Source organism: Lissotriton vulgaris, chromosome 1_1 (genome assembly GCF_964263255.1).
Source record: "Lissotriton vulgaris chromosome 1_1, aLisVul1.2, whole genome shotgun sequence".
Taxonomy (NCBI): domain Eukaryota; kingdom Metazoa; phylum Chordata; class Amphibia; order Caudata; family Salamandridae; genus Lissotriton; species Lissotriton vulgaris.
The window spans coordinates 1,512,772,304-1,512,797,510 of record NC_141685.1 but is presented as its reverse complement, the minus strand read 5'-3'; the positions used below and the strand labels follow the sequence as shown (position 1 = coordinate 1,512,797,510).

At 44.3% G+C, this 25,207-nt stretch overlaps 1 protein-coding gene across 1 annotated transcript in view; it reads right to left on the bottom strand.

The window, feature by feature from the left end:
- Positions 1–25,207, bottom strand: part of RELN (reelin) — a 1,675,658-nt gene that overhangs the window by 543,591 nt on the left and 1,106,860 nt on the right. Inside the window, exon 20 of the mRNA XM_086967429.1 lies at positions 18,608–18,844. Within this exon, the coding sequence (XP_086823555.1) occupies positions 18,608–18,844 (237 nt within the window). The remainder of the gene's footprint in view (positions 1–18,607; positions 18,845–25,207) is intronic.

The following is a 25,207-nucleotide window of genomic DNA, read 5'->3' as shown; positions in this document are numbered from 1 at the left end:
CTCTATTGTCCTCCTGATTCGCTATCCGGTACTGCAGGTCCCCCCCATCAGAGCCTGACATCGTCTAGAATGCTTTTCGCTTTGAGTTTTGTTCTTCTGTTTTTCTCTTTGTTCTTTTATAAAAAATCAAAAACATCTGTATCCTGACTACATCCTGTGTTGCCGAAATTGTATCCTGTACTCTGCTGGACCTCTAAGGGATCAGTCGCTGCTTTGTGATGTCATATACTTGCTTTACATGTACTAGCGGCCTGCCCCTGTGGTTGTAGGCCCATACTTGTAATGATATTTTTGCACAATAAAGTTTAAAAAAAATATATATATAGTAAAGAGTCTGTGCTCCAGGGGAGGGTCAAATACAAGAGGAACATGACAAGTCAAAGCAAGCCAACAAATAAGAAGCAAGCAAATGAGAGTGACAATGAAGCCAAAAAATTGTAAACCAACTGTATATTATTGGTAAGACTACAATAGGTCTTTCTCAATCAGACAGCTTGCACTGTCTGGTCAGCGAGACCTAAAAGGATCAAGAGCTGCAGAATAACCCCACTGGTCTTTCAGAGGCCTGCCTACCACATTCAAAGCAAGACTAATGAGATGATTCTCAAATAATGTTAAATATGTCCTCATAAATTTGTTAATTACATTTGTTATTACAGTGCCCATCAAGCATGGGACACGAGGCACGGAAAGATGGTGCTCCCACCATACAGAATGCCCTACAATGAAAGAACAAAATTATGGTCATTAGATCACAGTGCTAAAAAATGTTGGGGCACTACATCCTTAAAGTTAGGAAACATAACTACATTTGAGGCAAGGTTAAAGAAAAAAAATGACATGAAATTAACAAATTAAGTGATTTAATAAACTTAAAAAGGTGGTATCCCTCTGAGACATGTCAAATAGGTGTGATATTTGCATAATTACCATTTTAAGTAAGATAAAAATATATATATATAATTATTAAATATATTTATAGGTTAGAGTTAGGGTAATACATCAAATCAACTATAAATTAATAATATATTTAAAGGCTAGGTGTAAAATGTAATAATTTCAATGTAAATGTAAATGTGTTTGTATTTATATAGCGCCTTCTGCCCAGAGGTCTTGTAGCGCTGTATTCATACCGCTGTGGAACCCTTCCTGGCTTTCCTGTGAGATGTCCACTCCTGGGCTCCCCCAAGGTGAAGCCAGGCATCCAAGCGTTGCTGGGGCCGTTGTGGAGATTAAGCAAGCCCAGAGTCACAGAGTGGGACCCATAATTAGACTAGGCACAGAGGCGAGAATTATCAGGTCCGGGGAGATTGAGTCCAAGACCCGCTGAGGCGGGAATTGAACCCTGGTCCCGGGCCAGACCCCTGATTCAGGGTCTGCCGGTCTAACCATTGAGCCACGCTGAATTGAAAATCACAATGATGAGAAAGTGGTGGTAGATATAGAGCCTGCAAGGTAGTGATTCACAGTGAAGTGGAGTTCAAGGCTGTAACCTACATCTGTAATGATGAGCCTCACCACCAACTTAAACAAACACATTATCTCTTGGCTGACTCAGATAGCTTAACACACACTGGACAGGACACGGTCTTTTGCAATTCAGAGCTGCAGGAACATGACAGAGATTATTCCTATTCCCTGCAGCAACCATTAACTCATCTCAATGAACCATAACCCTCGAACTAAACTTTTAATCAACTCTATGTCTCACTTGAGAACATAGAGATAATCAAAAAAACTCTGTACGGAGAACTCCGAGACCAACCTTACAAAAACAATAGCAGCATGGACCAGATAAACCTAAAGAGAGAGTATTTAGGACTCGATTAAACTGATTTCAACCAAACTATCCTCCTGGGAACTTCAAGACAACAAAAGAGTAAAAAGAAGAACCACTGGATGACTGATGAACTAAACAGGATAAAAGCACACATGTACACTCTTAACCACACAACCTACAGGACCCAACAAATCTACAAAAACACAGTAGACTGTCAAAATCAGGCATCAAAAAGAGCAAAGAAACCTACCACTGAAACCGGATCTCTTTGGGCAAATGCCCCATAACGGATCTACTCTTGATTCTAGCTGAATTCCGCAGGGCAGAATATACAAATATATCAGCACCACCAGCTCAGAGCTTGTGAGTCCAAACAACTCATCATAATGTCATCTCCAAAGCTAAAGCACCAGATGAAAGGAAGAGTATGCAGTGCAAGACACCCTACAAATGAAGCTCACTAGAGAAACATGCACCAATTCAGCTATTTTTAAAACAAAAATAACCTCAAGAAATGTCATGCGCTAGTGAGATGACGTGGACATGTTGGTATACCCTCAGACTCATCCCACCTATCTTCATCAAGGCCAATCCCAACACTGAACATTGTCAACAAGTGCCTAACCACAAGCACACTCCCACAGAACTCAAAACATCATGTGTATCCCACTAATTAAAATATTAACAACTTGGACCACTGCAGCCAAACAACTATAGTCCTATTGTTTATAGTCCATTTCTTGGAAACATGATAGACAGGGCCACCGTCTCCCAGATCTCAAAGTTCTTGGAGAAAAACGTCTTAATATTTAACCAGCAAGCGGACTTCATCTGGGGAAGACGTGTGAAATCCGCTCTTATCTCCATTTGGGATGAGCTGAAATGTTTAGTGGATAAAGAGAGTTAGTCCACTTCTTCTCCAGGACCTACCAGCAGCATTCTTACAACATACATCACAAAGCATTATTAAAGTGGCTAAATGATATTTACTCTAACTAGGCTGAGGATACCCAAATTATCACAAACTGGATAAACCAAGAAACTAGTTAACCAATTAACTAAATCCACATATTTTACCATGGGGACGTTCCAACACATCTTCCCTCACCTGGGCTTCGTGCAAATGGTCCAGGCAACCAGATCACTTGTTTTATGATGCCTGGACTATGGCAAAGGAGTATGCCAAGGAGTATCAATCTCTGATATGATACATATATAGTAAATTCAAAATGCAGCAGCAAAACAACGTCTGTACCTCAAAAATTCTCAATAACATCTCATCAGCTCTGAAGGCTCTTAATTGGACTCTTCTTGCCAGAAGATGCACTTTCAACTATTGCCCATAACACACAAGGTAATAAACAGATCTGGACCATTCTTTTAAAAGATGAAGCTCAAGAAATACTGATAAAAATAGGACGCTGTGATCCGGGTTGGCACTACAACTATTTGTCCCTCTATATAAGAAGAAAACATATCAGTGGTACATGGTTCTCTGCACAATCTGCCAAGCTATAGAATTCATTCACAGCCAAAATATGCGTCATCAAGAATAATCTGGGTTTAGGAGGCTGCAGAAATCGTTGCTCTGCCCCACCTAAAACTCAGAGTGCAAATAGAATAATGATCTCACAACCAACAGGCAGGGGGACTTACCCTAACCCCACAAAATCATAAAAACAGCAATCCCTGACCATCAACGAAAATTACAGTGATCCAAAACAGTATATGGTGCACAATATCAACAAATGTATTATTCCACGTTGCAGCTGCAAATAGGTAGGATGGCGAAGACCTGTGTCTATTTGAATCTAAGTTAAAGATACATTGAACACTGTCATAGAAAGACCAGCACCTCTTAGTAAACTAATAAATATGAAAGTTACAACACACTTAATTAGAAATGATTACAATTAAAAAGATATCTTCTAGTACTTCTACTAATTGCATGTAAACACACATAATTGACTGCATGGCCCCCATTTATCCCAAAACCACAAAGACACCATCAAGAATGCAAAATGATAACTAATACATCTGCAACAACTAACTTCCTCTAGTCTATAAACAGTATGCAACTAATCTGTTTACCAACTCTAACAGTTTTACTTAATCTATAACTAATACAAAATACTTACAACTAACACTAGAAACTAACATCGGGCTCCAACTAGAAGAGATACACCACCTCCCTAATAGGTAGTAAATGATACATAAATTCACAGTACAATACTACAAAATATTTCAGTGGAAAATCACTTATTAACAAACAGGGCTGATTGCCATTGTGTCCCCGAAACCCCTTCTCCCTACCCCTAACTGAGCATGTGAAATACAAAAACGTTCACAACACTTCCATTCTTTATGCACTTTTCTTTAATATGACTGCTCAGATACAGACTCAAGCTAAGAGGCTAGAATCTTCTATGGGTACTGCTTTCTTTGGTCTCTTTAACAAAGTTAAGAACAGTAATTCTGATTCCGCTGACCTTAACTTATCAGACAGCGACCGATCTTAAGTAATGTTCAAGTCCATGGAATTCTTCAAAATTACGAGAGGGCAGTCCCATCTTACTTAGGCACACATCAATTGAACTTCCTCACATGATAGTTTTATTAACCTGATGAGGGCACATCTGCTCCCAATCTCAATTTCATTGTATATCCTTGTTAACTAATTTATTCCCATAATATCAAAGTACCGAAGTCATGTAGTGAATGTGCACTCATTCACTCACTTGCCTCTTTCTTTCACTATCCTATAAATTGGTCTATGACTGTGATCTTTGTGGGGTGTCTTAGTTACGTGAAGCCGAAATTGTGGCGTGTAATCCTCAAATGTGGGATTCTTGTGGCAGGTGCAAATGCTGTCCTTCAAAACTGTTATTCGGAGACAGGCCCTATCTTTAATAGCTGAGACCAAGAAAGCTAGAAATAAGGAGGTCGAGAGTCTGGAGGCCGAAATACTGGAGTTGGAGGCTGATTTAGACTTAGGCGTCACCAGGGAGAGACTCCACGCCCTTAGTTTGAAGCAGTTTGACCATAAATCTCTTGTTACGGATGCTGCCAAGACAATGTATAGGGAACAGCAAGGTAGACTGTACGATGTTGGGGATAAGGCGGGTAAATTGATCGCCTGGCTTGATAAGAAGGAAAGAGCGAATTGTGTGGTCCCTGTAATTCAGACTTCGGATGGTGTGAATGTGACTGACCCTGGTGAGATCGTGTAGTGTTTTGCTGATTATTTTCGTGTGGTCTACTCCCCGGTGTCCGATAGAGATGAGGATGACTCTCGTTTATTGTTGAGGGACATCGCGCTGCCTGCTTGTCTGAGGAGGATCGAGAGTGCATGGAGGCCTCGTTGTCGGTTGACGAGATTGCGACCGGGATCCGTTCCCTCCGTTCTGGCAAGGCTATGGGTCCTAATGGCTTGCCTATTGAACTGTACAAACTGCGCCCGGACAAAGTCGCACCTTATCTTCGCGATATGTTTATGGAGTCACGTGACCTTGGCACCCTCCCTTGTGACCAGCGTCTGGCGACTATAGTTGTAATTTCCAAGGAGGGCAAGCCTCGTGATCGTTGCACGTCCTACAGGCCTATCTCTTTATTGAATGCCGAGCCGAAGATTCTCGCCAAGGTCCTTGCTAATCGTCTACTCACTGTAATTTGCGACCTGATCCATCCGGATCAATCCGGTTTTATTCCTCACCGGAACACTGCTCTCAATTTGCGGCGTTTACATGGCGTCCTCGCTAGGGCGGAGTCTCTTCCGGAGCCGGCCATCTTGGCTTCCTTGGATGCCACGATGGCCTTCGACACGATAGAATGGCCATATCTTTGGGCCACTCTGGCGAAGTTCGGTTTTGGTGCGGAATTTATCAGTTGGGTGTGACTTCTATATACTGATCCGCTGGCTCAGGTTGTTGTCAATGGTCCCAGTCATTTGCTCTCAGGAGGGGTACTAGGCAGGGGTGCCCGCTGTCCCCCCTGCTCTTTCCTCTTGCTCTAGAACCGCTTGCAGCCTGGCTCCGGTGGGAGCCGTCGATAAAGGGCATTCAGTGGGCCCCCGATCTTGAAGATCGTGTCTCGTTGTACGCCAACGATATCCTCTTGTACCTCACCTCCCCTCGTAAATCCCTCAATGTCCTATTCGACGTTCTCACTTCTTTCGGCAAGAACTCCGGTTTAATTATTAATTGGTCCAAATCGTGCATACATGTCATCTCGGGCGGCCTTCCCTCCTTGCCGAGTAGGTTTCCCATTCAAATTTCACAATCCGGTTTCAAGTATTTGGGAGTCCATATATCGTTAGACCCAGCTGCCCGCTACGAGCATAATCTCCTTCCTCCTCTCCGACGACTGAGGTGGGACGTGGCTCGTTGGCGTAGATTGCCGTTGTCACCACTCGGTCGAGCGGCACTCTTTAAAATGATGTCGCTGCCTCGATTCCTCTACGCACTTCAGAACTCTTTTGACAGTATTCCGGCGGCTTACTTTCGGGAGGTGGAAGGTTTACAGAGGAGGCTTGTCTGGGACGGTCGCGCACGCATCGCTCTTGCAAAACTAACTCTCCCCTGGTATGACGGGGGCATCGTGCTCCCGGACATCAGGAGGTATTATTGGGCCTCCCAGTTGTCCGCCATCAACCATGCCACGTATGCACCCGGTCCGAATCCGGCTTTCGAGATGGATAAATATCAGTTGCCCGGTGGTAACTTCAACAGAGCGCTCTACTCTCGGACGGCGGGGAGGAACCTAACGGGACCCACCAAGATTGCAGTGCGTGTGTGGAAGGATGCCAATGCGGCCATGGGATGGAATGATCGGTTGACACGAGCGACCCCTTTGTATGCTTCCGAGAGACTGGGATGCCTCTGGACAACGAAAGGTTTTGAGAACTGGGACATGATTGGCATTAGTAGAGTGGGTGATCTCTGGGTGAAGGGCGCGGTGAAGACCTTTGCGATGCTTCAAAGTGAGTACGAGTTGAGTGACCGGGAGTTCTTCAGGTACGCACAGGTTCGCCACGCTTTGCTGTCTGTTTTCACAGCTGGTGTTACTGTTCCTGAATCTTCCCCACTCGAGGACCGTATACTTGACGGTCACCTGCCCGATAGTACGATCTCCTTGATTTATAAGAAACTGATTAACAATCAGACAGATCTCCTTGTGCGTCTCAGGGAGGCCTGGACCGGAGACAAGTTGGAGCTGTATGATGAGGACTGACAGTCTGCACTATCCTCCCCGAAAGAAGTCGCCATTCCTGCCCGTCTCTGTCTTGTCCAGCTCAAAATTCTCCATCGTGTGTATGTCACGGGTCCTCGTTTGGTTGCTATGGGCTTCTCCTCGGATGGGTTGTGTAAGCGCGAATGTGGAATGAGTGCCACCTTTCTTCATATTCTTTGGGAGTGTCGTGAAGTGGCGGCGTATTGGCAACGTGTGCATACAGTCATGGGGCGTGTCACCGGGGTCGCTCTCCTGCCTGAGGTTCGTCAATGTTTGTTGAATGTGTGGGAGCCGAATGATTACAACGTTGCCCAGGCCCGGTGGGCGGCACTTGGGAAAATGATCGCAAAAAGAGATATCGCGCAGCTGTGGAGTTCCCAACGGACTCCCACTGTGTCGTTATGGAATGAGAATATGGACTGGTGCATGTTTAGAGAGAAGACAGTATATTTGGCTCGGGGCAAGCCTAGGGCGTGGAGTAAAATTTGGGGTCAATGGAACGCCTACCGAGGGAACATCTGTACGCCCCCTTTTGAAGACACTCCGGACATTTCTCTGTCCCCCTGATCCTGAGGTTCCTGAAATACTTTACTCCTTTTTCCTGATTTTCTGACTTCCCTGCTGCCTCCCCCCCTAGTCATCTCTATTGTCCTCCTGATTCGCTATCCGGTACTGCAGGTCCCCCCAATCAGAGCCTGACATCGTCTAGAATGCTTTTCGCCTTGAGTTTTGTTCTTCTGTTTTTCTCTTTGTTCTTTTATAAAAAATCAAAAACATCTGTATCCTGACTACATCCTGTGTTGCCGAAATTGTATCCTGTACTCTGCTGGACCTCTAAGGGATCAGTCGCTGCTTTGTGATGTCATATACTTGCTTTACATGTACTAGCGGCCTGCCCCTGTGGTTGTAGGCCCATACTTGTAATGATATTTTTGCACAATAAAGTTTTTCAAAAAAAAAAAATATGGTAAAGAGTCTGTGCTCCAGGGGAGGGTCACATACAAGAGGAACATGGCAAGTCAAAGCAAGCCAACAAATAAGAAGCAAGCAAATGAGAGTGACAATGAAGCCAAACAATTGTAAACCAACTGTATATTATTGGTAAGACTACAATAGGTCTTTCTCAATCAGACAGCTTGCACTGTCTGGTCAGCGAGACCTAAAAGGATCAAGAGCTGCAGAATAACCCCACTGGTCTTTCAGAGGCCTGCCTACCACATTCAAAGCAAGACTAATGAGATGATCCTCAAATAATGTTAAATATGTCCTCATAAATTCGTTAATTACATTTGTTATTACAGTGCCCATCAAGCATGGGACACGAGGCACGGAAAGATGGTGCTCCCACCATACAGAATGCCCTACAATGAAAGAACAAAATTATGGTCATTAGATCACAGTGCTAAAAAATGTTGGGGCACTACATCCCCAAAGTTAGGAAACATAACTACATTTGAGGCAAGGTTAAAGAAAAAAAATGACATGAAATTAACGAATTAAGTGATTTATTAAACTTAAAAAGGTGGTATCCCTCTGAGACATGTCAAATAGGTGTGATATTTGCATAATTACCATTTTAAGTAAGATAAAAATATATATATATAATTATTAAATATATTTATAGGTTAGAGTTAGGGTAATACATCAAATCAACTATAAATTAATAATATATTTAAAGGCTAGGTGTAAAATGTAATAATTTCAATGTAAATGTAAATGTGTTTGTATTTATATAGCGCCTTCTGCCCAGAGGTCTCGTAGCGCTGTATTCATACCGCTGTGGAACCCTTCCTGGCTTTCCTGTGAGATGTCCACTCCTGGGCTCCCCCAAGGTGAAGCCAGGCATCCAAGCGTTGCTGGGGCCGTTGTGGAGATTAAGCAAGCCCAGAGTCACAGAGTGGGACCCATAATTAGACTAGGCACAGAGGCGAGAATTATCAGGTCCGGGGAGATTGAGTCCAAGACCCGCTGAGGCGGGAATTGAACCCTGGTCCCGGGCCAGACCCCTGCATCAGGGTCTGCCGCTCTAACCATTGAGCCACGCTGAATTGAAAATCACAATGATGAGAAAGTGGTGGTAGATATAGAGCCTGCAAGGTAGTGATTCACAGTGAAGTGGAGTTCAAGGCTGTAACCTACATCTGTAATGATGAGCCTCACCACCAACTCAAACAAACACATTATCTCTTGGCTGACTCAGATAGCTTAACACACACTGGACAGGACACGGTCTTTTGCAATTCAGAGCTGCAGGAACATGACAGAGATTATTCATATTCCCTGCAGCAACCATTAACTCATCTCAATGAACCATAACCCTCAAACTAAACTTTTAATCAACTCTATGTCTCACTTGAGAACATAGAGATAATCAAAAAAACTCTATACGGAGAACTCCGAGACCAACCTTACAAAAACAATAGCAGCATGGACCAGATAAACCTAAAGAGAGAGTATTTAGGACTCGATGAAACTGATTTCAACCAAACTATCCTCCTGGGAACTTCAAGACAACAAAAGAGTAAAAAGAAGAACCACTGGATGACTGATGAACTAAACAGGATAAAAGCACACATGTACACTCTTAACCACACAACCTACAGGACCCAACAAATCTACAAAAACACAGTAGATTGTCAAAATCAGGCATCAAAAAGAGCAAAGAAACCTACCACTGAAACCGGATCTCTTTGGGCAAATGCCCCATAACGGGTCTACTCTTGATTCTAGCTGAATTCCGCAGGGCAGAATATACAAATATATCAGCACCACCAGCTCAGAGCTTGTGAGTCCAAACAACTCATCATAATGTCATCTCCAAAGCTAAAGCAACAGATGAAAGGAAGAGTATGCAGTGCAAGACACCCTACAAATGAAGCTCACTAGAGAAACATGCACCAATTCAGCTATTTTTAAAACAAAAATAACCTCAAGAAATGTCATGTGCTAGTGAGATGACGTGGACATGTTGGTATACCCTCAGACTCATCCCACCTATCTTCATCAAGGCCAATCCCAACACTGAACATTGTCAACAAGTGCCTAACCACAAGCACACTCCCACAGAACTCAAAACATCATGTGTATCCCACTAATTAAAATATTAACAACTTGGACCAATGCAGCCAAACAACTATAGTCCTATTGTTTATAGTCCATTTCTGGGAAACATGATAGACAGGGCCACCGTCTCCCAGATCTCAAAGTTCTTGGAGAAAAACGTCTTAATATTTAACCAGCAAGCGGACTTCATCTGGGGAAGACGTGTGAAATCCGCTCTTATCTCCATTTGGGATGAGCTGAAATGTTTAGTGGATAAAGAGAGTTAGTCCACTTCTTCTCCAGGACCTACCAGCAGCATTCTTACAACATACATCACAAAGCATTATTAAAGTGGCTAAATGATATTTACTCTAACTAGGCTGAGGATACCCAAATTATCACAAACTGGATAAACCAAGAAACTAGTTAACCAATTAACTAAATCCACATATTTTACCATGGGGACGTTCCAACACATCTTCCCTCACCTGGGCTTCGTGCAAATGGTCCAGGCAACCAGATCACTTGTTTTATGATGCCTGGACTATGGCAAAGGAGTATGCCAAGGAGTATCAATCTCTGATATGATACATATAAAGTAAATTCAAAATGCAGCAGCAAAACAACGTCTGTACCTCAAAAATTCTCAATAACATCTCATCAGCTCTGAAGGCTCTTAATTGGACTCTTCTTGTCAGAAGATGCACTTTAAACTATTGCCCATAACACACAAGGTAATAAACAGATCTGGACCATTCTTTTAAAAGATGAAGCTCAAGAAATACTGATAAAAATAGGACGCTGTGATCCGGGTTGGCACTACAACTATTTGTCCCTCTATATAAGAAGAAAACATATCAGTGGTACATGGTTCTTTGCACAATCTGCCAAGCTATAGAATTCATTCACAGCCAAAATATGCGTCATCAAGAATAATCTGGGTTTAGGAGGCTGCAGAAATCGTTGCTCTGCCCCACCTAAAACTCAGAGTGCAAATAGAATAATGATCTCACAACCAACAGGCAGGGGGACTTACCCTAACCCCACAAAATCATAAAAACAGCAATCCCTGACCATCAACGAAAATTACAGGGATCCAAAACAGTATATGGTGCACAATATCAACAAATGTATTATTCCACGTTGCAGCTGCAAATAGGTAGGATGGCGAAGACCTGTGTCTATTTGAATCTAAGTTAAAGATACATTGAACACTGTCATAGAAAGACCAGCACCTCTTAGTAAACTAATAAATATGAAAGTTACAACACACTTAATTAGAAATGATTACAATTAAAAAGATATCTTCTAGTACTTCTACTAATTGCATGTAAACACACATAATTGACTGCATGGCCCCCATTTATCCGAAAACCACAAAGACACCATCAAGAATGCAAAATGATAACTAATACATCTGCAACAACTAACTTCCTCTAGTCTATAAACAGTATGCAACTAATCTGTTTACCAACTCTAACAGTTTTACTTAATCTATAACTAATACAAAATACTTACAACTAACACTAGAAACTAACATCGGGCTCCAACTAGAAGAGATACACCACCTCCCTAATAGGTAGTAAATGATACATAAATTCACAGTACAATACTACAAAATATTTCAGTGGAAAATCACTTATTAACAAACAGGGCTGATTGCCATTGTGTCCCCGAAACCCCTTCTCCCTACCCCTAACTGAGCATGTGAAATACAAAAACTTTCACAACACTTCCATTCTTTATGCACTTTTCTTTAATATGACTGCTCAGATACAGACTCAAGCTAAGAGGCTAGAATCTTCTATGGGTACTGCTTTCTTTGGTCTCTTTAATAAAGTTAAGAACAGTAATTCTGATTCCGCTGAACTTAACTTATCAGACAGCGACCGATCTTAAGTAATGTTCAAGTCCATGGAATTCTTCAAAATTACGAGAGGGCAGTCCCATATTACTTAGGCACACATCAATTGAACTTCCTCACATGATAGTTTTATTAACCTGTTGAGGGCACATCTGCTCCCAATCTCAATTTCATTGTATATCCTTGTTAACTAATTTATTCCCATAATATCAAAGTACCGAAGTCATGTAGTGAATGTGCACTCATACACTCACTTGCCTCTTTCTTTCACTATCCTATAAATTGGTCTATGACTGTGATCTTTGTGGGGTGTCTTAGTTACGTGAAGCCGAAATTGTGGCGTGTAATCCTCAAATGTGGGATTCTTGTGGCAGGTGCAAATGCTGTCCTTCGTGCCCCGGACGGACCAAATTGTGGCCTCTTACCTCTTGTCAACTACACGCACAAACATAACCAGTTGACGAAGAAGGGTGAGCGAATCAACGTACCTTTCCTTACTATATACACAGCCTCCTGACAATAGAGACGGCTGAATCCTTTGGTCTTGAAGAAAAGTCAACTGACCCATATGGGCAGCATTGGCTGAAACATGCAGACCAACCTTTCACCAGGTGCATTGGGCCAATAAATATCCATATAAGCACCATCTGCCTTTTTTAACCTTACCCCTCGGTACAAGAAGATTTAGTGAATACTCTTCTTCCTTCAGAATTTAAATCTCTTTTAAAAACCACTAGTGGTAAGATAAGTTTTAACAGGGACATTGAATTCTGTAATTCAAAAAAGAGATTAGAGTTAATTTTAAGGACAAACATACCAAAAGCTTCTCAAAAATATGTATACTGGAATTTACAGCATGGAACCCGAAAGCTTCTCACACTTTGTCGCATGAATCGTCTACTTTTAAACCATTTAACCGCACACTGGTCCCCAAATCTAAGTAATGGAAAAATCTGTAATCTTTGCAATTTGAGTGTTCAGACCCTGGATCACGTCTTGTTTGCATGTCCTGCATTGACTTCGTACCAGCGTCGTTGGCTTCGGCCAATGTTCTTACGAAATGGTGTCAAAAATTTAACTTCTGCACGCAACTTCTTATTTTGTCCAAAAAATGAAGCAGTGTGTTTTAAACTTTTTAATTATTTTAAAGAGTTCATTTGTATATTTTAGTCATGTTTTTGCCGCTGTTTGTACAAAATTGAGTTGCTGTGTTTCTCTTTCCTCTTCCTTCTGCTGCTACCTTAAACTCTGAGATAAAGTAAGATACTGGATTGTCTTTTTGCACATGTACTGCTGCTATTGCATTACTCTCTGGTTATGATAGGATATGCTTTATAAATTCCGTTTGCTGCTAAATTCAAATAATCTGCTGATGATTAATTTTGCATTTTACTTAGTATTTTAACTTGTTGACTTATTGTCCCTAACACATTTTTTTTGTACTTTTTAGGATATATTTTGTCATTCTATTCTGTCTTATGTCCGTGGAACGAGTGTTACTATATTTACATTTTCATGTATTAATCTGTATGTATTTTATGTGGACCTCATATGAGTTCCAAATCTTAATAAATATTTGAATTGATTAAAACCTTACCCCTCCTGTGTAAAAATAAAGACAATCCACACAAGAGAGAAGATACGTTTAATTTTTTATTTTACTGCACTTTTCCCACTCACAACTGTCATACATCAGGCAGTCTCCCTCCTGGGGTAGGATAATGGAACACTTGGAGAACGGGATACTCAGGTGCTAAGGCCCAATGATGGCTCATCCCACTTAATCAAACAAGCAGAGAATCAAGATATACTGCTGCTTCTCTGAATCTTAAGAATCATCGATGCTTTGGATGAATGGGAATGTGAAAATAGGCATCCTGAAAGTCGAGAGTCATCATGTAGTCTCCGTGGTTCAGGAGCTGGATGAGGTCTTGGAGAACAACTATACAAAATGATTGTTTTCTTAGATATGTGTTTATCCTCCATAGGTCTAAACTGGGCCTCCATTCCACTATCTTTTTCTTGATCGGGATCAAGTAGGAATAAACATCCTTTTCCCTCTGATTGTGTGGTACTTTTTCTATTGTGCCTTTATAGAGCATGGAAAATATTTCCCTTTGTAGCTGAGCAAGATGAAGAGGGGATGACCCTGTTGGAGGGCTATGAGGTGGTCTCTTTGAAAGTTCCAATGTATGGCCTTAGGAGACTAGATCTAAAACCCACTTTTCCATTGTGATGAATTTCCAATGAGGCAGATAGTTTGTTATTTGGCCCCCAATTGCTTCTGCTACATGCGTGTGGGTAACCGGCAAGTTTGTCCTGTCAACGTTTCCTAAGTGTGTCTCTTTCTTGGGAAGCTAGTTTCCTCCTTGTAGTTTGTTCGCTGTAAGCCGCTGAGGTGGTTGTCTGTACTGTTGTTTAGGGTATTGTTGTCTGTACTGTTATGATCAATAAGGTAGGTATCCTCCTCCATATGAGAACATACCCCTACCTCTTGCCCCATTGAAAGGCTTGCAGCTCATTTGTAACTAACCCAGCAATTTTGTAGTGTCCGTGTTTATAGATTGTAACACCTCATCAATGTGTCTACCAAATAATGCCTCTCTGACAAAAGGTCTGTCTAGAATTTTACTCTGGACTTCAGGTCTTGAGGAAGTAGCCTTAAGCCAACCCTGCCTGCGGAGAACAGCTGCGCCTGCCAATTGCAGAAGACCTGTGGAGGCGATATCCATTGCACAATCAATAATTTCTGAAGAGGATTGTTCGCCTTCTTATAGAATCTTTCTTGCCTTTATCCTTACCTCCTCTGCTAACCGATCAGTGTAAGGAGCGATATCAGACCACATCTGCCTGTCGTATCTGTCAAGAATTGCCAAAGAATTAGCCGCTCTAACCGTTACAGTTGACATTGAGGAAAATCTCTTTCCTATGTTATCAAGACATCTACCCTCTCTATTTGGTATCGTTGATATAGGTGTAGAGAGGTTCTTGGAACGGCGCTGAGCTGCTTGCATTATGATTTTATGATTGAATCTGGATTAGGATGTCCTATCAAACAGGCTAGTGAATTTTCAGGTCTCTTATATTTTTGATCCAACCTAAGTGGGACAGCAGACACTGTTGCTAGATTTGTCATAATTTTCACATCTTCCTTCTAGATATAGTCTACAATGGGGATAACTCTAACAGATTTTCTAGCCCACTCTTTAAAATCATTAAGAAAACAATCTGATTGTTTCACTGGCATTGGCAACTCAAATCGTTTTGCTGCTCGTTCCATCAGAGTATGAAAACTCCCAATGTTATCAGGAGGGGAGACCACCGGATAAGGAAGTGGCAGTGAGGAAGGCAGCAGCAGGTAATCATTTCATTCATTCAACACACTGTAGTCATCTGGTACTTCACCCTCTTCCCTGTCCTCATCTGAGGAAACCACATCATCTGTAGGCAGAATGCAATGTCTGAAGCTGGAGTTCTTTTTGGTGGATGGATTGCCAGTAAATTATGCAGTGTCCGAGAAATAGGAGGTTGAATTTAAGGAGTGTGAATTGTTTGTGGTGGTGATGTAGCCTGAGTGTGCTCTGGAAATCTTTTATTATATTCCCGCAGCATGCTGTGTAAGCCGTGAACCAGAGCTCTTGGTACCTGCACCATCTCTGCCTGGGGCTCATGATGTATTTAGGGATGGTAATGCTTCATATCTGATGTACACTTATCCATAAATTGTGTTCCTGAGGAATAATAATATTCCTCACAATATTCCTCTCCTCTTGATATTTGACATGTATTTCTGAAGGACTATGTGCTGTTCTGAAAGGACCTTCATCCTCTGAATCGTCCACATCTAACAAGTAAGTTGGTGGAAGAGGTGAAACTTTGCTCAACAATGTGTGTTAAGGTATTATTGAAACTAATGGAGAATGAAGCGATTAGCTCATCGATGGTATCATCAACGATGGCATCAACAATGGCCTTGCTGACATTATCGGGTCTTTGCCTTCAACGGTGTTACCTCTCTTGCCATCAATGTAGTGGTTGATGTTTTTTTTGTCTATTATGTTCCCATAGGTGAGATCGTAGGTGCAGTGACGGATGACGATGGTACCATCAATGCTGACTATGCCATTGTGAAAGTCATCAAGGACAGTGTTATCGATGTCGTCGCCGATGGGGCTAATTTCATTGATGGTGTAGTCGGCAACAGCAGAGCTACCTTTGTCTATGTTGTCGTCATTGATGATTTCGTCTATGGTTATTTCTCAAGAGTGGATTTCTCCACTGCCTGCACTGATGAGGGCTTTTTAAACTGTAACAATAATCTTGGAGAAGGTGTTGCTGGCTCTGATTTCGATATTTTTGAGGTGACATCCTCTTTAGAATGCTTGTGCAAATGGTCAGTAGACAAAATATGCTCCTTAGATGACCCATGTTGAGTCTTTTTGTGAGCTTTTTAGGTGGTTCACAGACATGTCCCTCAGCCCTTTCTCTTTCTTCTTTCTGAGACTTCTTTGTCTTAGAAAAATCATCCTACTCATCAAATAGAGGAGCGTCCCAGGTCCTGAGAAGAGCCGTAACAACAGCCTCCCCTCGCTATCATTTAAAGTTTTTTAGGAAAAAGTATGGCAAATCTTACAGTCTTTTACTCTATGAGAAGGGTAACAGGAGATAACAGGAACCAACACTGGGTGGAAGACAACATTGGGATATTGCTCAAGCCCTGATGAAGTCCCACAGGGATGAAACGCATTGGCTGGTCCAAATGAATTGCTTCTGTCAAATTGGCATTTTTTAAATAAAATTCGGATCAAAAGCAACTTGCAAGATTCCTAAATAACTTTTATTCATCTCATCATGACTACTTGATCCCTTGCTGGAGAACAGTTTAACCACCTGTTGATTTTGTAACAGATAATCCTGTATAGAATTGAACGCTCATTTGTTATTTCTTTACCTTGTCTTGAGTGGCCTCTTGGCAATGGGGTCACAAAAGTAGAGCGTTGGAGGAAACAGAATTGGTATTAATTACACACCATAGCACCATTTGGAGCCCACATTGCCAGTGTGCTTTTTACTAAGATGAATAAAAGGCTTTGCCATTTACAATGCCAATAGCTTAAACTCTTGCAAAAGTGAGACCTAGGGCATTGCAAATGCTTGTCTGTTTTAGTTATTACTACAGTGCATAAAAAGTCTGAATTCACACTAAGGGCACTTTGTAGCATTGAAAACATTGTACAATGTGCAGCTGTGATTCTAGTGCGTGCAGATGTAGACTAATGTATTAGAAACATTCACCAACTAGGTCTGGTGTTAAATTCAAGACCTCAGCTGAGGCTTGAGCTGGAGTTCAATGGCCTTGTCTAGTATGCAAGCCCCATCGAGGTTAGAGACATTGTAGGTTTTTGCGGCAGTGGAACTAAGTTCTAAGCGATTAGCACTAATGGAGAGGGAGACAAACAGCTAATGGGGAGAGGTTGTCCGAAAGAATAAGGGGAAGGTGCGTAAAAGGAGAGGGGGAACTAGTCATCATTTAGAGTTGAAGGTGGGCAAAAAAAGAAGCTACAGGGGACAATATGACATGAGCACTGTACAGATTGTCCCTATAGATATTTCAAAAGCAGGTGTTCCTTCAGTACATTTTTACAGAGTAGGGCTAATTGTCTATTCTAAGTGCGTTATTCCATTTTCTGGGTGAGAATCTTGGGAAGAACTTTTTTCACATCTGGTCACTGCAAAGGAAAGTGAATTGAAGCACTGGAGTTTAGGTAACTGCCTGGTGTTTTGAGTTTAGATCAGAGATAACTAGGTGGGCTGGGCACACACTGCTTATCTTGCAACATTATTGCTAACAACCAGAGCCACAGAGGTCATAACACACACCAGGGACGCTTAATTCGCTTCTGATGCTCTCATGTCCTTGCTTGTATTGATGGTGGCCGCCCATTGACGATTCAGCATGGATCAAGGATATGCTTGAGTCCTACATGTCCCACCATACGCCTGTACTTTAAGTTCAAAATTGATTTTTTTATTGGGGAAATGCACAGGACAGCCGGTGTTTTCATATGACCAGTGCTTAATTTGTAAATGAAAGTGTGACGGTGCCCAGCTCTCTACTCAGAAGCAGGTGGTCCATGACATTTAACATTAGTGTGTGGAAAAAAGAGTCTGGTAGTCTTTACTCCTCTATCAGACACTCCCTGCCTCTTTATCTCACTCTTTCAGGTTCCTGCTTTTTCCCATTTTGAGGTTTTTGCTCTGTAAATATCTGTTGCAGAAAAATAAGTGCTGATTCCCAAAAATAAGTGCCAGTACCCCACACTGTCAGTCACCGGCTCAAATTAAGCACTGCATATGAACTGCCCTGTTTCTTGGAAATAGAGGGCAATCCTGGTTTCCCCCTTCTTGCTTTCATGACCCGAAATGTGCCCCAGATGTATAAATGTAGCTTGATACCCTGATTTCTTTTTCATATGCCCAAAATATGTGATAACGCAAGAAAAAACATTTTGTCCCCAGAACCCCAGGTACTTCTCCATGGCCCATCATATGCACAGAAATATTTCTGCATTTCTATTGGACAGGCCTGTGCATGCGTCCCTATTTCCACACTCAAACCGAAGTGCATTATAGGCTTGTATGCACAGCAGCAATTCTTTGGAATTTCATTGTTCACACGCTCTGGGTCTTACCACAGCGTCCAGTCATGGCCACAGTAGGGTTGCACGTTTCCCAGGTAGAATCCCAAAGACTGGGTGACCTCCACCAGGTTGGTGAAATCGAGGCTTATGCTGTTGAAGAGCACTGACGTCATGATGATCTCATCGATGGCCCACGCGTCCTGGCCCTGGCCCGAGTGGTACGGCTGCCACCATCGGAACTGGATCCCAAACTGTTTTGCCTCCTCTGGTAGATTTACCGATATTATTCTGAAAGGAAAACATAGCCACTTTAGAAAAAGTCAATATGCAAAATAATTCCTTTAGAAATATCAGAGTTGTGAATGGGTTTTCTACAGGGTGAGGATTTTCACTTAAAAAAAACAAAAAAACAGAGTACACCATGCGGTATCGAACAACAATTTGAATTTCTCTACTCTTGTTTGGAAAATACTTTTGGAAACATTTCAATAACAGTTAGTGGGTTGAGTTTAAAATGTCATTTCTTTGGAAGATAACAGGTACGAAAACTGCCCATCTGAACAATTTGAACACCCTGGATGAAATTCCATTTTGATCCGTTGCAATTGGTTGCTGGAGGTTCTGGAACTTCTGGACAGTGGTGCATATGTGTGCAACAGAAAAAAAACGAAATGCCGTTACTCAGGCAATTTAGACTAATAAATACCAGTCAAGTCCAATAACTAGCTCCACCATCCAAATGGACTCCACTGGATTTTTCTTCATGGTCGTTTTTTTTATAATTCCCCAAAACATACGTGCTATAAAATGGCTCCAGTAAAAGCAATTTGGAAGTGGATAACTGAAGGTTCTAGTAAATCAATCTTGTCTTTTAAATTATGATATGACAAAACATGGGCTAAGCTCACTAAGTGCCTGTGCACTCGGTCAAGAGATGGAGTGCATAGGTCATGGCTCTGTCATGGTGGCGGTGCCAGCAGACCTGTGCTTGGGAACACATGTACGATGCATGTCTCATTTCCATTGAACATTAGGGGCAATAACAGCGGAGGGCACACATGGGCTGCTGGGGCCGAATTACATGGAATGCTATGGCGGTGAATTGTGTGCATAGTGCATTGTGCTCACACAACATTGCACTTACGTTTTTTACCGAAATTCGAACTGAGTAGCGGGTTTTATATGCGATTTTTTGAACTCCAAGCTGTGCAAATGACGGTGCAAATTTGTAACAGCACCAGTGGAATCTATCCCGGAGATGTTTGTGCAAAACGGTACCTGCAAAGATTCTCTAGATGTAATTGGTAAAGTTAGTGAACAGTTACACTGCAGTTGCGGCCCATGTCCTTGCAAAGGGGAATGATGGGGACGACAGACAACCAATTATATATATATATATATATTTTAAGAACTTATCTCCCCTTCAAAGCTCCTCTATGGCTCCGTGCAATGCAGGCACAGGCTCCCAGAATCTCCTGACATTGCTTTCATGCTGAGAGCAGCATCAGGATTGGCCAGAGCTCTCTGAATTTGTGCTCCCAGGTAGACGGGAGCCTGTTCCTACTGTCTCCAACCCGGGAACGCAGCTCGGGTTGGGCACAGCTTCAGCGCGCATGATTGTTTGGCCAGCCTGAGATGGCCGGCCAAATCGTAATTCGGACTTACAACTGTGCACCTCCCACTCCCACTCATCCTCTCATTCCCATGGTTCCGGCCCTTAGACAAAATGCTAGAAGAAAAATAAAAAACAATAAAAAAACAGGTTTATTATTGTTTTATTTTCCATTTTTTTGTCTGCTGGCAAGGAGGGGGGAGGGCGGGCTCCTCTGCCATAGTGTAATCTGTTTAATTCTGACACAAAGTTATATAAATCGCCAGCACATCCTTCTCACACCCAGCATAGCAGCTGAAAACATGTAACATAAGCAGTTAAAAATACATTGACAAATTTGCACCGGAAAGCACATTTATTTCTAAAAATTAAAAGGTCACATTTAATCAGAAAGCACTTGGGGTATCATCAGAATTGAGCAGTATGACTGAGACACACAATAAAGTGTTGCACCATCTTGATTCTTTTTAACTATTTGGACAGTAACAATTGAAACGCCAATAAACTGATTAACAGCTATGCAATACTTTGACTTCAACTTCGAGCATGCTAACAAAGCACCACAGCACCTGACTATGAAATCATGATCTGCCAAAGTAACTGCATGGCATTTTCCCCAATTAAACATCAATAGTGCTGTCTGTATGCAGGAACATTGTGGTGAATGAGGAAACTTGAAATTACTCCCGATCCTAGCAATTTTGCTATGCTGCAGAGGAAGTTTAACCTGGATCTAAACAATTTAGCATTAATCTGAGAGAACAAGTTACTTGCCTACGGCAATGCCTTATCTGGTAAAGACTATCTAGATTCCTTACCCTAGAACTTTCCCCAGGCGCCAGACTGCACCCAGAAACATTTTGAGCCATACTCCTGGGTGTTAGTAGGTGGCGTAGTTTGGTTCCGCGTGGCGTCGTCCGCACTGGAAGTGATGTGTATGATACTTGTATAGGCTCTACGTCGGTGGGCGGACGTAAGTTACTTTCTCGACTTTCTATGCCAGGAGAACAGAGCCATGATGAGCACTAACTACTGGTGTGAAAAACTAAGGCCCTTAAAAGGGTGTTCCCTACACAGTAATTATTTCACAGAACGGGGAGGATGGGAGGCTCGGTAAAGAATTTGCAGCTAGATAGAGTTTCTACTAGATAATGTGTAACAGAAGGTAAGTAACTTGTTTATCTGATAGAGAATTCTAGCAGCAGATTCCTTACCTTAGAATAGAGACCCAAGCAAAATCTCTCTAGAGGTCAGACTGCGAAACTAATTATTATTAGTAAGTCCTGGAGGACCGAACGAGAAGTGCCTGTCATGACTTACCTAACTGTCCAGGCAGTAGTGCTTGGTGAAAGTGTGCAGTGAAGCCACATTGCTGCCTTGCAGATGTCTCAGACCGGGACGTTGTGCACTAACACAGTGGTCACAGCCTTGGCCCTCGTAGAGTAGGCCCGCAAGCCCTCAGGGGCTGCTGCTTAGCCAATGTGTAGCAGATCTTAATGCATAGGAAAATCCATAGCGAAATTGTTCTCTCCTGTACTGTCTTCTCTTCTTTTTGCTCCCAGATAGCACACAGAGTCGATTGTCCATCCAGAATTCTCTTGTGCGGTCAAGGTAGAACAAGAACACACTTTTTGGATCCAGACGGTGGGGGTCTCACCTCCTCTTTGGAAGGATGAAGTGGACCAAAGGTAGTGGACTGGGTGATGCTTTGACCCACATGGAATGGAGTCACACCCTTTGGCAGGAAGGAGGTACGTGTCCTGAGAATCAGCTTGTCAGGATAGAAAGACCTGTAAGTAAGCAGCGTCAAGAGTGCCTTTGATTTTCTAACCATCCTAGCTGATTTTATGGCTTAAGAGATGCTCGAATGGTGTATACATGAGAAAAGTGAGAACAAAATTAAGGTCCCACTGAGGCATTATGAATGCCGTAGGGAAAAACATATGTTGCAGGCCTTTACAGAACCTAGCCACTATGGGAGACTTAAAGAGAGAGGATAGATCTGACAACCTCAAAAATGCCAAGATGGCAGAAAGGTAATCCTTAATTGTCCCCAGAGTAGAGCCCTGCTGGGCAAAGGAGAATGCAAATAATAGAACTAGAGAGAAGGATCTAGAAAGGTGGTCAATACTGTGGGAAGCACACTGTTGGACAGGCCTCGTGGAAGGCCCGCGCCCTCCCCGCATGACGGGGCCCGGACCCCTGCTCTCCCTGTATCCAAGACAAGAACCATCCCGGCAACCCACCGGGGCAACCCACGACCCGTCCACAACGGAACTCCAGCTCCCGAACACCCCAGTATCGGCTGGCCCGGGCCCCCGTCAGCACCACTGCCCCGGCCCAGCCGCCATCTTTGGACACTACATAACAAGGCCGCGTGGCCTCGGCTCGACCCCAACCCTGGGCCTGGCTAGGCCCCGACATCGAGGCACCACCATCCACCCAAGAGGTGAAGAGACCACTTGGCAGGTCAATGGGAGAAGGAGTGTCAATGGCTCCCCTCCGCCAGGTGTCGATCGCCCCCGGCCTCCCCGGGCGCTGGCTCCACCACCCTGCTGGGTTTCTGGACTCCCTCATCCCGGACCTCCCGACCTCCAAGTGCGAGGGTCCGGACATCAAAGGAGACCAGACCTATAACTGGGGCAGCTCCAGAGCAGGAAAGCAGTTGTATCCTGGAGTCGAGAGACACCGAGACAAACTCATCCTTGGAGGCCTGCTGGCGCTGCCGCGGCCCTTTCTTGTGAACCATCTCCGAAGCCTGCTGGCACTGCCGCGGCCCTCTTCAACGTGAACCATCGTCTTGGCCAGCTGGCGCTGCCGCGGCCTTTCTCGTCGTGAACCATCTTCGTAGCCTGCTGGCGCTGCCGCGGCCCTCCTCGTTGTGAACCATCGTCCTAGCCTGCTGGCGCTGCCGCGGCCCTCATCACCTCGAACCATCTTCGTAGCCTGCTGGCGCTGCCGCGGCCCTCATCACCTCGAACCAACTTCGTAGCCTGCTGGCGCTGCCGCGGCCCATCTTTGCGGACCCCCAAGCTCGAGGATTGTGAGCTTCCCTCTTGCTGCTCCTGTACCGGACCGGTACTAAGACTGTCCCGCTACCCCTTTTCCCTACAGAGACTAGAATTGGCAGGATCCTCGTGTCCTGACCCCGCTGTATCGTTTATCACCTTGCCTCAAGATTCTTATATAAAGTGTGTGGAACTCATCCTTGTGTGGTGTCCATCTGTGGGAGGGAAGTTACTTGTCTGTACGATCGCCGGAGACGGCCCTCACCGGAGGCCTCTCCCCCTGTACTCGGCCGACCCTCCGGGTCCCCGTCTAACATTGGTAGCAGCGGTGGGATCCGAGCCGACGCATAATCGTACAGAGAGTAACTCACCCCACGACACACAGCCACCATGACGACAAAAGAGAGTGGAACAACGGAAAAATTCCAGATGGAAAAACTAGAAGAATACAGCCACAGAGAACTAAAACAATTCTGCATAGAACTGGGCATTGCTACCACAGGACTGAGCACGAAAGATGACTTCAAACACGCCTTGGAATCTTGGGCGGAGACGGGTACGGCCGTACCCCAAAACCAAAGCCTCGAGACCACCGAAACAAGCACCGCTCCGACAGAAGAAAGGAGGAGGCCCGAGAACGGGAGAAGAGCAGGCTCCACGAATTGGAACTGGCTCGACTTCGCTTAGATGGAGAACTCAAATTGGCGGAACAAAAAATAACTTTAGAACACTTACGGCTCCGAGAGGAGCGAGAAGAGAAACAGAGGCAGAGAGAGCTGGAAGACAAAAAACTAGCCTACGAGCATGAGCGCAACTTGAAGGAACTAGAGATTCGGAGGCAGAACAAAGATCTCGGGGTCCCCGGGCACCCGAGCCCCCTGTCACCACGGACCCCAAGGTCCACATCCCCAAGGATGTCGTCAGAGAATATTACCGGAATGATGATATCCAGCAATGGTTCAAAGCCTATGAAGTAGCCATGCCCTCCCACCGGATCTCCCGGAGCGACTGGGGAGACGGGTTATGGGGGAGGTTTGTCAACGAAGGGCGAGACGCCCTGCTGCAACTCCCGGACCATCAGATGACGTCCTACGACCACATGAAAGCCGCCCTCCTCACTCGATACGGACTCACGCCCGAGATGTACCGCCAGAGGTTCCGCGACTGCAAACGGATCCCGGGTACGACTTGGGTGGAGTACGTGAACTTCTTTAGCAGAGCCTTCGAGGGGTGGATCAAGGGCAGCAAGGTGACCACTTACGAGCAGCTCTTTGACCTTATTGTATGGGAGCACCTCTCTAACAACTGCTTCGTCGAGCTCAGGCAGCACCTCCTTGACAGTAAACTGACTGAACCTCGGCAACTCACCATCGAGGCAGACCGATGGGAGAGCACCCGAGTTCCCCGAAACTGGCCCAGCGAACAGAACCGAGCCTCCCAAGGGCCCCATCGCCCCGAGGGGGAGGAGGAGGCCAGGGTCGGGGCAGAGACACCGTCCCCGTGGCTCCCACCAGCAACACCCCGCCCCCGGCCGGAAGAGGGAGCCCTCCGACGCGACCAGGTTTTCGCGCCAACGTTACCTGCCATCGATGCCAGCGACCCGGCCACTACGCCAATGATCCCAGCTGCCCGAAAAACCAGAGCCCTATGCCCCGCCAGGTCGCTGCCGCCGCCCTGGGAAAAGAGCAAACCCAAGAAGACACTGAAGAGTACGAGCCAGACCAGCACGAGTGGGAACCAGCCGCCATGTCCCTGGTCTGCCTAGGGGAGAGAGACCTGACCCCGCGGGCACCCCTTCCCGCCAACACGCAGAAGTACAGCCAGTGGGTCAACATTAATGGGCACCGGGCTGAAGCCCTCCGCGATACCGGGGCCAGTGTGACCGCAGTCCGCTGCCATCTGGTGACCCCGGCCCAGATCTTACCAAATATCCTTTGCCCAGTACGGTCGGCCGACAACTCCGAAAGCCTGTGTCGGATGGCCTGCGTCCCCTTCAAGTGGGGAGGAGCATCCGGAATGCTAAAAGTGACT